The following is a 16,714-nucleotide window of genomic DNA, read 5'->3' on the forward strand; positions in this document are numbered from 1 at the left end:
ACCAGGGGAGGCCAAACTATGGTTCCAAATGTCCATGGTCTATCATTCCCATGAGCCCCTGCTAGCCACAGTTTGGCCACCACTGGGCTAGACGTTGAAATTACCTTTCATTTAATCCCTGTCAGAAAAAGGTGAGTAACAGGAAGGTTGACAGAACTTATTTTAGAAAAATAAGGTACAGAGGATAATTGAAGCAGGCAGCAATAGAGTAGCCAAGGCCCTGGAAGGGTTTCGTGAATGGGTAAGAGTTAATTATTTTAAATATATTTTTAAAGTTTAATATTTCTTGCGTAATATGACCATTATGAACCCCCCCAATGACCAATAGTGGTCCTGCAGGGGGTGGGAAAGGAAGGGGCTCCGGGTGGGCATCTACACAGCTCTGCTTCTGGAGTTTCCTCAAAGCCTGAAGATGTCTCAGGGGGTTCTCAATGGTAACAAAGTTGAGAAAGGCTGGCCTAGCCTATCAACTATGAAATGCTTCCCTGCATCAATTTCTCCTTCCCGCTCTATCAAATGCCTTCTCAGCTTGTACCACCATATGTTGTTTTTGGCCTTATGATAATATTCCAAATTCTCTGATGTAGGATTTCCCTCCTTAGTAATGAAGAGTAGGCATCATTAACACATTAACACATCATTAACACATTAACACATTCATTTTTATAAATTAATCACTACCTCCAAGTCTTTTTTCCATATCAATGTTTGTTAATAAATTAGTCTAAGATGAATTTTCAGATTTGGATTCTGTGTTATCACATATGGAGTCATTCCCCCCACCAAGTTCCAAGCTCCCCAGATACAGCCTCCAAATCTCCAGTTGGCAGCCTATGAGAGGACAGATATGCAGTTGGAAGTTCTCGGTGACCAACTACAGGAAGGGCAGAAGGGGAAAGCTTACCCATTTAACCCAGAATTAGTGGGTTGCACTCAGACTAGGTTTCCTAATCACATAATGGAATTTTTGGCCTTACCCCTCCCACTGTAGTCCTCTGATCATCACAGAATGCTGCTCATGGAGGTGGGGAACCCTGGGCAATTACTTGAAATGGTGGAAATTGCCAGTTACTTGAAATGATGGAAACTGCCCATGAATTTTCATTTTCATTTCATATTTCATATCTTTATTATGGTCATAGACCAGCAAAAGGACCCATGAATTATGAATAGTCAGCAGACAGTGATACTCTCATTTGATCAGGTGATGGCTTTTGATCGGGTGATGCACAGGAGTAATCTTTAATTTGCAGGCTTTTGTTTGGAAGAAAGAGAGGGGTGATTCCTTCCTTCCTTCCTTCCTTCCTTCCTTCCTTCCTTCCTTCCTTCCTTCCTTCCTTCCTTCCTTCCTTCCTTCCTTCCTTCCTTCCTTCCTTCCTTCCTTTCTCACTCAAGAATATTTCCCAGATCTGCCATTTCCCAGCGATCAAATAATGGAGTTTATTTAGATCCCTTCCCCCCTTCAACCTAGTCTGTGTTCAGTTTGCCTTGTGGGTTTTGTCTCCTTCACTTTCCCATAATTGCTTGAAGTTTCAATTTCATCTTGTTATTTTGTTTACTTTCTTAAATGTTTTTCCATGGCTAATTCTTTTATGCCTCTTGTTCTCAACAGCTATGAAATGCCCACCCTCCTTGATGTACAACTTCTGTCAAACGGGTTGCACGAAGCATTGTGAGAACAAGACCAAGACAGAAACCTGCCTGGATTATCCCGTTGAAGGCTGCTTCTGTCCTCAAGGACAAGTGACTTTGGAAGGAAGTTGTGTTGACGAACATGCCTGCACTCAGTGTGTCAGTGATGATGGGATGCGCCACCAGGTAGTTCCTTACTTAATCCCTAGTCTTTTAGGCCAGAAAATTCCAAGCTACCTAAGCATAAAACAGAAAATTAATAATGTTAGCAAAAGCTGCGGAGCATTGGACATGTCTATTTCCAAATGAGGCTGTCTGTTCCACTTCTGTATGATTGATTGCTTTGTTGGTTTTAACTGAGGAAAGATTATTCTTCCACATATCTACACTGGGGGTGGTTGATGCAGACAGGCACTCCTCATGGAGAGACAACAGAATTTCTGACCTAAAAAGAGACCACTTGTATTTCTGTATGAAATGTTACCTTGCCTCCTTTCAAATGCAACACATTCTCAGGAAAATATCTGATATCGTTGCTGTGATGATATCTCTATCTCTATCCCTATCCCTCCATCCCTCCACCCCTCCGCCTCTCCATCCATCTATCTATCTGGGTATGTTCTTGAGCTCTTTGGGAAAGCATTACAAAAATCAGTAATTTTGCTTGGTGTTCTCTGCTTGTTTAAACTCTTGTCTAAGAGTTGTGCCAGATGTAACCATGGCTGTATCTAATCTGGTATAGGGATGTGCAGCAGAGGAAAATTCGGTACTTTTCAGATTCGGGTTTTTCAAACTTGAATCAACTGAATCACTGATTCAAGTTTAGCCAGTTCAGGAAGACAGCTAATCCGGCTGTGGAGAGAAACCTCTTTGGAATCAGCTGTTTGGTGCTGCGGAAGCATTTAAAGGGGCCTAAGAGTCTTTCTCAATCTGCCAACTCAAGCCCAAATTGTTTTAGGCTTCTTTGATTTGTCCCACTAGAACTAGTGAGGATTGCAATTTGCTTAAGATAAGGTAAAGGTATCCCCTGTGCAAGCACAGAATCATGTCTGACCCTTGGGGTGATGCCCTCTAGCATTTTCTTGGCAGACTCAATACAGGGTAGTTTGCCATTCCCTCCCCCAATCGTTACCGTTTTACCCCCCAACAAGCTGGTTACTCATTTTACCGACTTTGGAAGGATAGAAGGTTGAGCCAACCTTGAGCCGGCTGCTGGGATCGAACTCCCAGCCTCATGGGCAGAGCTTCAGACAGCATGTTGGCTGCCTTACCACCCTGTGCCACAGGAGGCTCTTGGTTAAGATAAGCTCCCCCAAATACCTAAATCAGCACTGATTTGAGTTTTTTTCAGGGCTATCCAGGCTAAATCACCTATTCCTAATCTGGTATACTTGCCTGTATTATTTCACTCTGCTGAGCAAAAGCTGAAGCTTCCTTCCAGTGTCCTGCTTCCAGTGAGAAAAGAGCCAATAGAAGTGCATAGTTTTGGAATAGGCGAGTTCTAAAGTATGCATGATTCAATAGCATAAAAAGAATATCCTATAGGGGGCATAGGAGGAAAAGTATATTTAGCATGGTTAGATTAGGACCTTCCTGGGATTTTTCAAATACTCTCCTCCATTGTCTTGATTGTCTTTGAAACTTCCTCCTCCTTTCTCCCAATTGCTTCCAGAACAGAAGTTCAAAACACAAAATTAATGCAGAACAGTTAGTTTGAACTAACTCTCTCACACCTTTTTACACCAAGTTGTTTCTCTTCACAATAAAAACATCCTTTTAAGCAGCCTAGTGATTCATACCTTTTTGCAAATGTGACCTCCACCAACACATAGGAGGGCTATTCTACCCAGGTCTCAAGCAGAGTATATAAACTGTCTTTTGAAACTGCTGCCTGTCGGCTTCTTTCGGAAGCGCTCCCCTTTCTCCTATCTAATTTTGGTTTTTATGCAGAGCTTCTCCATGTACTTTAATGGTGCTCTATGCTCAAATACACAGCTTGTAGCTGTGGAAGCATGCTCTGAGTTCTGCACTGCTGAGGCTGAGTTGATGTTTTGGCTGAAGCCCTAAGCTCATTTAACCTAGAAGTAAGCCTCCTTGAAAATACCATAACCTACTTCCAAGTAAACCTTCCCCCCCCCTCTCTCTCTTTTTTTTGGTCACACATTAGTGTCCAGTTTTCTTCGCACGAGTTTACTGCCCTTTTAGAATCATCTCAAAGGAATTGCAGCCTCTCGATAGGGCGTCTGTTTACTGTCAATTCATATCCAGGGGAACAAGGCAAATAGTCATACACTAAACAAGGGGTCTGGTACATTCTCAGCCCAAAATAGGCTGGTGTGCTTTTGTTCCCGAAATGCCTAAGGAATAATTTGAAACATTTCTTTTACATAAAGTTTCCAAGGTCCGAACTTTGCTTGGCTTCTCTTTCTGCGGCCCGCGGACTTGACGTAGAAGTGTTTTGTTCCGCTAATAGCATCTCACAATCTCTTGTGCTTTCTTCCACTGTTATTATAATTGTGCTCATAAAATCCGGGGGGGGGGAAGAGAAGGGGGGCAATGTTCAGGTCTTGTGTTAAAGGTATTAACCTTCATGTTAAATTGGGTAACATCTCTGGTTTCTTATAATTATTCTAACAATCCAAAGGAATACCATATGTAGTCCTCTAGAGTTTGGGGTGTGTTTTTCCTGAGTTAGTTTCTTTCTTTATGCCCCCCCCCCCGCCTCCCCTTCTCTGCCCAGTTTTTGCATACCAAATAACCAGAAATTTCCTTTCTTTGAAACATTACGTTATTCTTATATAGCATTTGGAAACGTGGATTCCTTCCAGTGAACCCTGTAACATCTGTGTATGCCTTGATAATAGGGCCATAAACTGTACGACACGGCCTTGTCCAACTGCCAAACGTAAGCTATGGACTTTGTGTGTGTGTGTGTGTGTGTGTGTGTGTGTGTCCCTAATCTAAACATTTATTCTTTCCAGTTTGGTTAACTGGGCTGTAGATGAGGCATAGGGCAAACCATTGGCTTATAGACTTGATGCAACTAAAACAAGAACCTGTGTTGGCTCAACGTTAACATGAATAAGGTTCATGCAGATAAACTGGGTCAAGTGTCTTCTTTCTTTTATTCTGATAAACCTTGTAAAAGGACAGAGTTTCCGGAGTGGCTCTCTGTTTCAATTCCTTCTTCAGACAAGATCTAATGTTATGAGTTGTTCCACAAAAGGAATCTTTACCAATATATATGACCTTAGGAGTCTTACTTGCCGAAGTGTGTACCTGTGCTCCAGCATGTACCTGTGCTGCAGCAAGTAAGACTCCTAAGGTCACGTATATTAGTAAAGATTCCTTTTGTGGCACAACTCCTAACATTAGACCTTGTCTGAAGGAGGAATTGAAACAGAGAGCCACTCCGGAAACTCTGTCCTTTTACAAAGTTTATCAGAATAAAAGAAAGAAGACATTTCACACAAGTTTCTCCGTACAAACTTTATTCATGTTGATGTTCAGAAATAACACAGGTTCTGGTTTTGGTTTCTTGTTGCACTGTGTTCTCTTTTGCTTTTGTTGCTTATTATAGACTTGATTCACCAAGTGTGTCCCCGATCGTTGATTCTACCAAAGTTTAAAGATGCAGAAAAACGCTGCTCTCATTTTCCCCTCACAGAGCAGTGAGTCTCCCTGTACATTCTGTCTCCATTGTATTGACACACTAGAGACCAGCAGAACCTCTGGCAATCTACTGTTTGGAGTCATCTTTCAAGGAAAGCCCTCCCAACGGATGGGGTCACTGCTTGAGGGATACGTACCACCCAAGCCTATAGGGCCTGAGTTAGTGCAGACTTCGTTTCTGTGATAGGACCTCATCTTCCATGGAACGGATATGGAATTCTGGACCCAGACTCATTTCTGGAGAGTAGAACGGCCCCTGGGAACAAAGTGGTTGATGGCTTTTTGGTTAAAAGGGTAGCTGAAATTTGTTTCTCTTGCCTATACAGCTGTCTGCGGTCCTTGTGAAATTGCAAGACTACAGAGGGATTCTGATCTGTGCTGCCCAGTTTATGAATGTGGTAGGTTTCTCAAGGAAGTCTTGTGTGTCTATGAATACATGTGCACTTTAATTCTGTGGAAATGCATTCTGTGGGTATTGGATGCATAATTCAGTTTCCCAGGAATCTGAGCTTTCATGTTTAAAACAATGCAAGTTTCTAGAATTCATGGCTGTGAAGATATACTTGAAGAGCAACCCCTGCCGGAGACTCAGAGGGCCCCCTCCCAGAGCATGGGGCTGAATAAGATCTCTGGCTATTAGGAGGTATGCTCTAGCTCAGGGGTAGTCAACCTGTGGTCCTCCAGATGTTCATGAACTACAATCCCCATGAGCCCCTGCCAGCAAATGCTGCCAAGGGCTCATGGGAATTGTCGTCCATGAACATCTGGAGGACCACAGGTTGACTACCCCTGCTCTAGCTCCTTGGCCCTTTCCAAGAGTAACACAATCTGTATAAATTATGGAAGGTGCTAAAATTTACAGAATATTGCATGACAGTGATATGAGTGTCCGAGTAGGACGGTGGAAGACCCAGGTTCAAATCCTGAGGCAACCATGAAGTTCATTGTTTGATTTCAGGTTATCAACTTCCAGGTGGGCTCTGGAGGTCTCCTGGAACTACTAGTGAACCTCAAATGACATAAGTCACATATTTACTTATCACGTATCCATTTAAAGCTTTCACTCCGCTTCTGAGGCAAATGACTGCTTTGGAAAGTGGACTGTATGACATTATACCTTACCAACGTACCTCCTAAAACTCACTCTCCCGGATTTCACTCTCAAACTCCCAAGTGTTTCTGAATCTCTAGTTATCTCTTGTTATCTCTGACCTTTGGGGACAGTCACACTATTGCAGCCTAATATACCCGGCAGGGTTACTGGAAGAATAAAGTAGGGAAATGACAGCATTTATCATCCTATATTTCTTAGAGAAAGGGGTCAGCTAAGACTCCAATAATGCAAATTGTGCAAAATTTTAAAAATATATACATACACTGTTGCTTTCGTAGTGCACACTGGCTGCAGAATTCACCTCTTTCTTGGAGCAGCTGTTGAACTGCTTGAATCCAAGATTTTTTTTTTTACCACAGGATGTATGTATGCATCCTGGTCATATTCCCAGGATGGTCTGTTTACTAGTCAAGTTCTTAGTGGGTCAAGGAGAAGTCAGCTTTCTCTAAAATGACTTCCCCTTGCATGCTAGTAAGTTCTTGTCATGTGCTATATACAGATAGCATTGGAAGGATGTGCAAGCAAGCATGTCAAGGCCCATTGTAAGCAAAGAAAAACACCTTGTATACTAGCGTGGCTTCCCCTAGATGTATCTGGAGTGCTCCTACTCTGTGCAGCTAAATGCACCTGTGGGTGAGGTCTTAGACTTATAGAGCCAATAAACATAGGCATTCATCCACATGAGCCATGTTTCTGTGCAGGCAAGTGCATTTCTCCCTGATATTCAGTGAAGGCGTGCATGGGGACATTTTGTGGCCCTCCAAAACTGAATTGAAGAACATATCTAAATCACCAAGCCATGCATAAAGGCTCTTTTTTCCTATTAAGAAGACAGCAACTAATATTTGAATTCTATGATAATTGAAACCTAAAGAAAGGAGGCGTACATGATGTGCATCCACCTAGTTCTGACTCTTCTACCAGAGGTTTCCTTCTCTCATCTCTACTGCAGCTACATTTCTTCCCCAGTTGTGACCTATTCCCATAATTGCCCATAAATAAGTAATATCCAAAGTCAGGTTGTTGTATCACCCAGACAAGATGACATCAGTTCTGGTTTTACACCTGTTCTCACTCTTCAGTTTCTCCTGGTGAACTGATCTCTGCAGTTAGCAGCTTAGATGTAATTCTTGGAGAACTTCAGGCCTTCTTTGAGATTCAGAAATGAGAGTTCCATCACTCCAATTAAGGGTGGGCCCTTGGATCAACTGGGAGCTCCAACCCAGCCATGACAGTCCCTGAGGATTGCCTTGCAGGCCAGGTTGCCTTCAGATGGACATGCCTCTTGTTCTTCCTTCTTTAGTCTGTGATCTAATCACTTGTGAACTCCCCCCTGTGCCTCACTGTGAAGATGGCCTTCAGCTTGTGCTGACGAATGTTGGGGAATGCCGGCCGGATTACGCTTGTGGTAAGACTCCTTTGAAGCGTCTGAAACTGAATTTATTGCAGTGAGCTGTAAATATGTGTGAATGCATGAGTAACTCACAGGAAGTAGCAGCAGTAGTAAAAAAATTCCCTCCCACTACTATGTAGAGCAGCCTTTCTCAACCCTTTTCCCATTGAGAAACCCCTGAAACATTCTTCAGGCTTTGAGAAACACCAGAAGTGGCGCGATCGTGCAGAATATGGTTGGGAAGCATGGCTGTGTACACGCCTATCCAGGGCCCTCCAGCCCCATCATTGGCCATTTTGGGAAGGGGGAGAGGTCAACATGGACCATATATGGTCATATCACCCGATAAATGTTTAACACATTTTTAAAATATCTAAAAATTAATTAACTCACACCCATTTGGGAAACCCTTCTTGAGCTGTCGAAAAACCCCAGGGTTTCATGAAACCCTGGTTGGGAAAGCCAGATGTGAGGCAAAGGTGACAGGCTGCCTGCTGCCGAGGGCAACCTGGGAGCCCTAAGGACAGTCAGTACATCTGGTTTTGCCCCTTCCTCCTCCTTTTTCCCCTGTGACCTGGAAACTCCCTCAAGCAACCTAGAGAGGCAGTGCAAAAATCTTTTAGGTATTCAAAAGCCCACTTAGCAGCCTTGTTCAATATTCTGCCTTCTTTGGTTGTTTCACTAGTCTGTAAAAAAGACGAATGTCAGCCAGAGACCCCTCCTATCTGCCCGCCACACCGGGAGCTGGCTGTGAAGAAGACCCGGTGCTGTGATGAGTACCAGTGCATTTGCAACTGTGTCAATTCAACCGTGGCTTGCCCTGCTGGATATCTGTCTACGACCCTCTCTAATGACTGTGGCTGTATGTCTACCACCTGCGCTCCAGACAAGGTGACAATCCTGAACTTGCCCCTCTTGCCCTCGGAGAAGTTCTGCCTTTCTTGGCAAGGCTCCTGGTCAGGAGTGAGCTACTGTTGCAATTTTACTGAACCCCAGGGTGGTTGCCCCCCACATATGCAAAAGAGAGTGCTTGGTACACATTTCCAGTGCTTATTAGAATGACGCCCACCATTTTATGTAGTCTATCCTAAAATAAGATTATGTACTGATTTTTCTGTATGTTTATACTGATTGCATTAGGTGATTTCAAAGTCAGTCTGTTTTGCTGGATAGTCCAGGCAGTCCTGATGCTGTCAGATCACAGAAGCTAAGCAGGGCTGACCATGGCTAGTATTTGGATGGGAGACCTCTTATGGGTATGGGTGGCAGTTCCTCCAAGGTCATGACACAAAGCCAGGCCATGTCAAAGTACCACTGATGTCCCTTGCATGGCTTCCATAATGTCTCCATCTCAAGTGGCTTTTGTCCAGGCAGGTCCCACGACTGTAGCCTTTTCTGGCAGTCCAAAGAGGACCTCTTCTTCCCTTCATCAGCAGAAAAGCTGGCTGGATCCATCCCAATGCAATTTTTAACTATGAAGCTGATGGTCATTTTCTGACCCAAATTGTTTCCCATCTTCCCAAGTGGCTAAAAACATAGCACATCGTAAAAAACATAGCACACTGTTTGCTGTGCTATCTGTAGCAGTGAGGATATCCAAAATTATTGCTCTAATAAAACCAATATTTACACATTTAATAAACATACCAATACCACTTAATGTTGGCTAAATAAATTCTACCCTGCACAGGTTTATGTTCTTAAGTGAGGTTAGTTCTGATAAACTAACTATTGTATATATGTTTCAATTTTTTTGCTAAAATGCCTGTTTTCCTGACTCCACCCCTCAGAGTTCCCTCCTCTACTGTATTGTAGAGTACCAGGTTTACTTCCCTCCTCCTCCTCCTCCTCCTCCTCCTCCTCCTCCTCCTCCTCTTCCTCTGCATATTCTTCCTCCCCTTCCCCCAGAGAACTAGATCCCATCCTATAGAAAGTCTTTCTGGTTTATTGTTTCTTTAAGTAATTTTATGGGTTGACAGTAATTTGTGTTTTATCACTATGCCACTGTGAGATACAAATATTTAAAAGAAGAAATTGGAAATAAACTCTGCACTCTTTCCTAAAAGATGTGGGTAATCAGAGCAGAGTTTCCTTTAATTTTTTTTTATACTGTCAAGTTGTAGCCAACTTATGGGGACCCTGTAGGGCAGGCTTTCTCAACCAGGGTTTTGTGAAACTCTGGCATTTTTTAACAGCCCTGGAAGGGATTTCCGAATGGGTGGGAGTTGATTATATATACAGATCTGCCAGGTAATGTTTGAGTCATAAAAAATAAAGCCCCAAACAATCTCTCTCTTTACCTATTCATCTGTCTGTCCATCCATCTATTCATGTATCATCTGTCGACCCATTCATCCAACATCCAAATATCATAGAATATGGAGCTCACAGTCAGAAATCATACTAGCTAAGAACTACCATTCTCTCCTGGGCCGAAGTTAAATTCTAAGTGTATGTTCTCATGTGTACATCCAGAAGGTTGACATTGCTGTTGCACCTTGTGAATGGAGGGATTGTCCTAGGATAAGCAACACTGTCTTGTGGCTACACAGTGCAGGAAGAGGTGATCGGAGGGAGACAAACTAGCAGGCGGGGAATTATGCTTTCTATAATTGACCTTCATTGACAAGCTACTGCAAAACCTTTTGAGGCATCCTAGGCTTCCCTAAGAACCAAGATCCTCTGAAGGTTATGAAAAAAACAGCAGTCCTGTAAAAACAAATGATTTTCTGTATAGTAAATGCCACATTTTAAATTATTGGCAGGTTTGTGTTCATCAGAACATCGTCTATCCCATTGGGAAGACCTGGGAAGAAGGCTGTAATGAATGTACTTGCACAGACATGGAAGACGCTGTGACGGGACTTCGGATCACAGAATGTCTTAGGAAAGACTGCAACATAAATTGTCCACCGGTATGTATGGGAATCAGCCAAGATCAGTTCATTTGTCTTGTGTTAGTCATTGGCTGTCTCTTAAAATCTGCAGTCAATGGATGGTGACTACAATCCCCCAGGGAGCAAAACCTGGTCCATATCTTAACCAACTGTAAATTACCTTTTAAAAAGCCCCTATAAAGTTCAGTAGGAAACTACTAAAAATGCTCCTATCAAGTGTCATGCCTCCATGATGGTGCTCTTGCACTAAATGTAGGTTTAGCTTGTTCTACACGGGTATTTGTGGCGCCAGCCCCACAGCAGCCTCTTAAAAAAGGAAGAAGAAGTAGGTTTTTGCTTGGCAACTGAGTCCACTGGTCCTTCTATACAATCCACAGACAAGCCTATGAATGTTGGGAACTTTGATATGACCATGACCGCTCAGCAAACTTAGGTTGGTCAATTGCACACAAGGCAAGCTCCTGATTGGACCATCTTTATGCTACCTTTTGAAGTTTCTCTCCATCACAAATCTTGTTGAGAGCCAGCATGGTCAAGGTGAGGTGTTTAAGAGCGATGGCCTCTAATCTGGAGAACCAGGTTAGCTTCCCCACTCCTCCACATGCAGCCAGCTGGGTGAGCTTGGGCCAGTCACAGTTCTCTTAGAACTCTTTCAGCCTCACCTACCTCATGGGTGTCTGTTCTGGGAGAGGGAGGGAGGGAAGGCAATTGTAAGTTGCTTTGAAACTCCTTTGGGTAGTAAAAAATGAGGTAAAAAACCTCCAGCTATTCTTCTTCTGAGTATCTGGGCACAAATAGCTTGCACCAGAGGACCAGGCAGTGTAGTTCTGAGAGGGGCTAGTCTAGAATCTTGGAGCTCTTGGTTTATATCCCTTCCCTGACATGGAAGTTTGTTGAGGGACCTTAAGGCCAGTCACAGACTCTCATCTTAATCCACCTCTCACCGTGAGGAGAAAACTGAGGAGAGGAGAATGGTGTAAGGCAGCCACTTTGGGTCCCTCTTGGGGAGAAAGGTGGGATGGGGAAAGAGTAAATAAATAAATCTTGTGACTGTGCTTGCTCAGTTCAAAAACCTTATATCTCATTCCCTCATGACTAATTGCATTCCCCCTGAGTTCGTGGCCATGCAGGTCATTAAATTGACTGACTTTTGATAAATAGCAACAGTGGAGTGAAGGAAGATTAGCAGAGGCTTTGGCTAATTGTAGAGGAAATTGCAAATCTGCAAATCAGATGCACCCGAACTACTCAAGGCACCATCAGATCCATGCTGACAACCAGATTTCACAACCAGAGCATTGGACAATCAGGCTTCCCTAGCTGGGCCTAGGATCTGCTTTCTGAATCTTGGTTTGGATCTGTCTTGCCTCTTCCTGAACCCTGCCTGATTGGACTGATAACACCATGTAGATAACCTCAGCCTGGCCCTCTTAGGCTTGACCCATGCAAAACGGATGCTGTGTCTCTCTGTCTGAAACACATGTGTCTCTCTGTCTGAAATACATGCATGGCTACCTTCTAGAAGTAAGAAAGCTTTAAAAATCACTTTTGTTCAAAGTAAGCATCACCTCCCCTCCTAAAAATCTTCCATTTCTATTGACTTTCTCTAAAAATGTCCATGATATACTCTGCTGCAAAACTTTAGGCTGGACTCTGAATTAAGGAGTGGACTCTGAAGAATGACGTAAGAGGGGTCTGCAGAAGGGATATTGCCAGGTGGTGGATATTGCCAGGTTGATAATACCTTTCTAAACAGTTGTTAAGCAATACCTAATGCTGTTTTACTGCCTTCTGGCCCTGAAAGGGTAAAGAAATTTTATGGAGGGTTTAGGGATTCTAGATCCTCATTCTTCATATGGGTTTCAGCAACAGACTGGCTGAGCTGGTTGGCTCTCATGCCTCTCTTTGCTAATGGTGGCACCTTCTCCCTGTGCAAGGGGCCATGCTCCAGCAGTCGGAGAAGAGCACCACTCCTTGTGGAACAGATCCCTGGGATCGAAGCCACTGTCTTCTCCCTACTCCAGGTGTGCAGTGCATGCAGTATGTGCGGGGACTCCAGCTCTGACTTGGCTGGGCGTGGGAAACGTTCCCTTTATAATCTGCTTTCAGCCTAAGTCTTTTTCCATGGTTTCATTCCCCTTCAGACCGCTGCGCGGAAGAGAACAACTCGGCTTGCACATTTTTCTCAGTTGTGTAATAAAAACAAATTCGTTAATGCACTGTAAACCAGTGCAATATTAAAGGCTAACAGCCAGGTTATAAAATCTGACACCTCTTGCTCGACTAATATTAATAAACCAATTTTAGGTCTGGCTTCTGTTGTTGTCTTCGAGGCCAATTGCCGGCTACAGGTGGGTGTGCGTTCCAGACTCCCTGACTGCGGGTGTTCTAGCAAGTGATGAAAAAAGCTCAAACTGTGACACTGAGACAAGTCCTTTAAAGGCAGTTTTGGATGCAGTCTGTCTGCCAGCTGAATTGAATAACAGACAAATTTACAGTGTTCAATTATTTCAGCACACAATTAGGCTGTTCTTATGCTCTGGTACATTTTTAACAACAACATCTATCTTTACATTTTTTTAAAATAGTTTGGTGTTTGGTTTTCTTTAATGATTTTTATCCTGTGTTACTTTTTTAAAAAAAATCACAATTTACTTTACAAGCTACCTGGCCTACTTCTCTGAAGAGGCAGCATAGATCTTTTTGGATCAGTCAATTGAAAACTGTGGGCAGCCTTTAATTTTTTATTTATTTAGAACAACTTAAAGCAGGGGTAGTCAAACTGCGGCCCTCCAGATGTCCATGGACTACAATTCCCAGAAGCCCCTGCCAGCATTTGCTGGCAGGGGCTTCTGGGAATTGTGGTCCATGGACATCTGGAGGGCCGCAGTTTGACTACCCCTGATTTAACCCCTGATTTAAACCCTGATTTAACCCCTGATTTAAAGTATATGTCCATCGTCCACCATATCTATACGATGCCTTTGTCACGTCTCCGACACTTATGAAGAAATTAACAGACCGTATTGTGGTTCTGAACCAGTCTCTTTTTCACCCGTTCTTGAGCCAAGGCTCAAAATATCCTTTTAAACCCTAAGATGCTAAAAATGCAGCGCAAGACATTTTGTGGTGCTAAAAAGCTCTAGAAATCCAGGTGTGTGCCCAGATGTCTCTGACTTGGATCATGGGTACTATCACTAAATGGGGGATTTCAAAGAATAGGGTAGAAATCACTTGTAGGATTTTTTTCCCGATTATAGAAGGCAAGTCGTTATCATCCATCAGTACAACCATTTGCTGGGATCCAGATGAACTGGCGGTTTTCTGCCAGTTGCTGCTAAGATCACCCTCCTTCCTGGCAGCTTTGGATGGATTTACACAACCTTCTAGTATGACTAAACCAGGGCTGGGATAAGCATGGAATCCATCACAAAACAGTCATCAGATAATGTCACCAAATGAGACATCACAGCAAAAAATCATAAGATGGGCTAAAGTGGTGGCAGTGTGGCACAAACATGAGTGCATTTCTGGAGCAAAGAGACACCCCCATACTTTGTAATGCAGTTAGAATCATCGAATCATAGAGCTGGAAGGTACCTCCAGGGTCATCTAGTCCAACCCCCCCCGCACAATGCAGGTTCTCCTACTGCTAATAGTAGTGGTAGTAATAACAGACGCTATTGGAAAAGGGAACATGGCTTCACATTTCCCTTCTTTTGCAAGTAAGTCGGTCTGCATTAGGCAAACTGGCCTCCTCAGATCTGGGAAGTGAAGCAGGGCTGACCTTGGCTAGTATTTGGATGGGAGACGACCAATGAAAACTAGAAGTCATGATGCAAGGGCAGGCAATGGTAAATCCCCTCCAAAGGTCCCTTTCCTGGCGGCCAGACAAACTTAGGATCTCCCTGCTACATTGCACATGCCATATGATAAAAGCAAACAGCAGGGTCTCTTGCAAGTCTCCTAGCAGTTGTTCCAATGACCTGTTATGAGGGTTGCCAGCTCTGGGTTGAGGCATTTCTGGAGACTTGGGGGGATGTGGGGAGAGAGTACAGTTTGGGGAGAGGAAGGACTTCAATAGAGTAGAAATACCATAGATTCCTATGTCCAAAACTGTCATTCTCTCCAATGGAACTGATCTCTGTAATCTGGAGACCAGTGGTCATTCTGGGCCTTCTCCAGGTCTGGCAGCCCTGATGGCCACCCAGGCCAGAAACTTTTCTGTTGCTGCTCCACAGCAGTGTCCCAGAATGGATGGATCAGATACTGACCCTTGGGACCCTCTGGCGAGGCTGTAGTGTAAATCATAACCATTTACAAGACTTTATGGGGCAGCTTGAGTGGGCTGGGTTTTTTTTGCACTGCTTCTGTGGTTGTTTCTTGCCTGGGGTCATGGCTGCACCGGGCAAAAGAAACAAGCTAATTGCACAAGCAACTTCTCCGGAGCCTTTACTAAGGATAACTTGTGCCGCAGTTTCTGGGTCAGCCACTGGGAGGAGTGATGACCACACTTAAATGTCTTTGGGAGATTCTGCCTCTTGATTTCGTATGTGAACGCGTCCCAGCCGAATCACGGCTCTAACAGAAAGTGACAACGTGGAAGCCCTGCACAAAGAAGAGACTTACCGGGGGGGGGGGGGGGGAATTGTCAGCATGCTCTTAATTCATGTTTGGGGGAGTTGTGAACCTAGGTGCAGAATACAGCTGCTACTCAATGCAGAGGGCTATAGTTTTTGATCATCCCCAATTAACAAATTATAAGTTAGTTAATCATCGCATCCATGTTGTCAAATTGTGAAACTAAATTCAATGAACTCTAATGATTGTTTCTTCTTCTTTAGGCTTATGTTTGTGCTCCGTGAAGCCGGAGAGTTCACACCACATGTGTTAGGACATGATATATTAATAGTGTAGAGAGACTGGCCACGAAAGCTATCAATTTAATCTCCAATATTTCAGACTGACAGTTTTCTTTGAAGCGGCAGAGGTTGTCTTTCCCAGATGTTCGGTTTGAGTGTAAAAGGGTTTGCCATTAGAAGTAATAAAGATCAAAAGGACATGGATTTTAAGGAGGACTAGTATTGGAGGGGAAGCAGAGTAATTCTTGCAGAAGGGATTTGCATAAAAAGCATTAGCTGGACATTGTCGGACCAGAAGGCATTTGCTTGCTTATACCATATCTTTCATCCCAATGGGGACCCAAAACATGTGGAGCCAGTATGGTGTAGTGGTCAGAGTATTGGACAAGGATCTGGGAAACACAGGTTTGAATCCCTAGTCTGTCATGGAAGCTTGTTGGAGAATTTGGGGCAATCACTTTTCTCAGCCCAGCTTGGTTGCTATTGAGGATAAAATGGAGAAGAGAAAGAAGGAAGCTATTTGGGTCCCCTTCTGGGATAAAGGCAGGCTATAACTGAAGTTAAAGAGAGCCGGTTTGTTGTAGTGGTTAGGAGTGCGGACTTCTAATCTGGCAAGCTGGGTTCGATTCTGCACTCCCCCACATGCAGCCAGCTGGGTGACCTTGGGCTCGCCACAGCACTGATAAAACTGTTCTGACCAAGCAGTCATATCAGGGCTCTCTCAGCCTCACCTCCCTCACAGGGTGTCTGTTGTGTCTGTAAGCCGCTTTGAGCCTCCTTTGGGTAGAGAAAAGTGGCATATAAAAACCAATTCTTCTTCTTCTTCTTCTTCTTCTTCTTCTTCTTCTTCTTCTTCTTCTTCTTCTTCTTCTTCTTCTTCTTCTTCTTCTTCTTCTTCTTCTTCTTCTTCCATCAATAAATACAGCAACATTGTGAAGGCTAAACTCTGGTAGCCATAGTATTTCAAGTACAGAATTTATTTCATATGTGTTTTCTCACTCGTGCACCAACCATGAGTATTGGCCCTGTACGGCAGAGAGGACACTGGGGGAACTGTGACTTATTTATTTATTTTTATTTATTATATTTATATACCACCCTCCCCAAAGGCTCAGGGCAGTTTACAGGGAACAGGAAAGAAGAT

The 16,714-nt window shown here is 43.6% G+C and overlaps 1 protein-coding gene across 1 annotated transcript in view; it reads left to right on the top strand.

The window, feature by feature from the left end:
• Positions 1-16,714, top strand: part of VWF (von Willebrand factor) — a 149,986-nt gene that overhangs the window by 107,549 nt on the left and 25,723 nt on the right. Inside the window, exons 38-43 of the mRNA XM_077309827.1 lie at positions 1,613-1,818; positions 4,435-4,537; positions 5,631-5,702; positions 7,722-7,826; positions 8,497-8,702; positions 10,577-10,726. Coding sequence (XP_077165942.1) covers positions 1,613-1,818; positions 4,435-4,537; positions 5,631-5,702; positions 7,722-7,826; positions 8,497-8,702; positions 10,577-10,726 — 842 coding nt within the window. The remainder of the gene's footprint in view (positions 1-1,612; positions 1,819-4,434; positions 4,538-5,630; positions 5,703-7,721; positions 7,827-8,496; positions 8,703-10,576; positions 10,727-16,714) is intronic.

Source organism: Paroedura picta, chromosome 14, assembly GCF_049243985.1.
Source record: "Paroedura picta isolate Pp20150507F chromosome 14, Ppicta_v3.0, whole genome shotgun sequence".
Lineage (NCBI taxonomy): Eukaryota > Metazoa > Chordata > Lepidosauria > Squamata > Gekkonidae > Paroedura > Paroedura picta.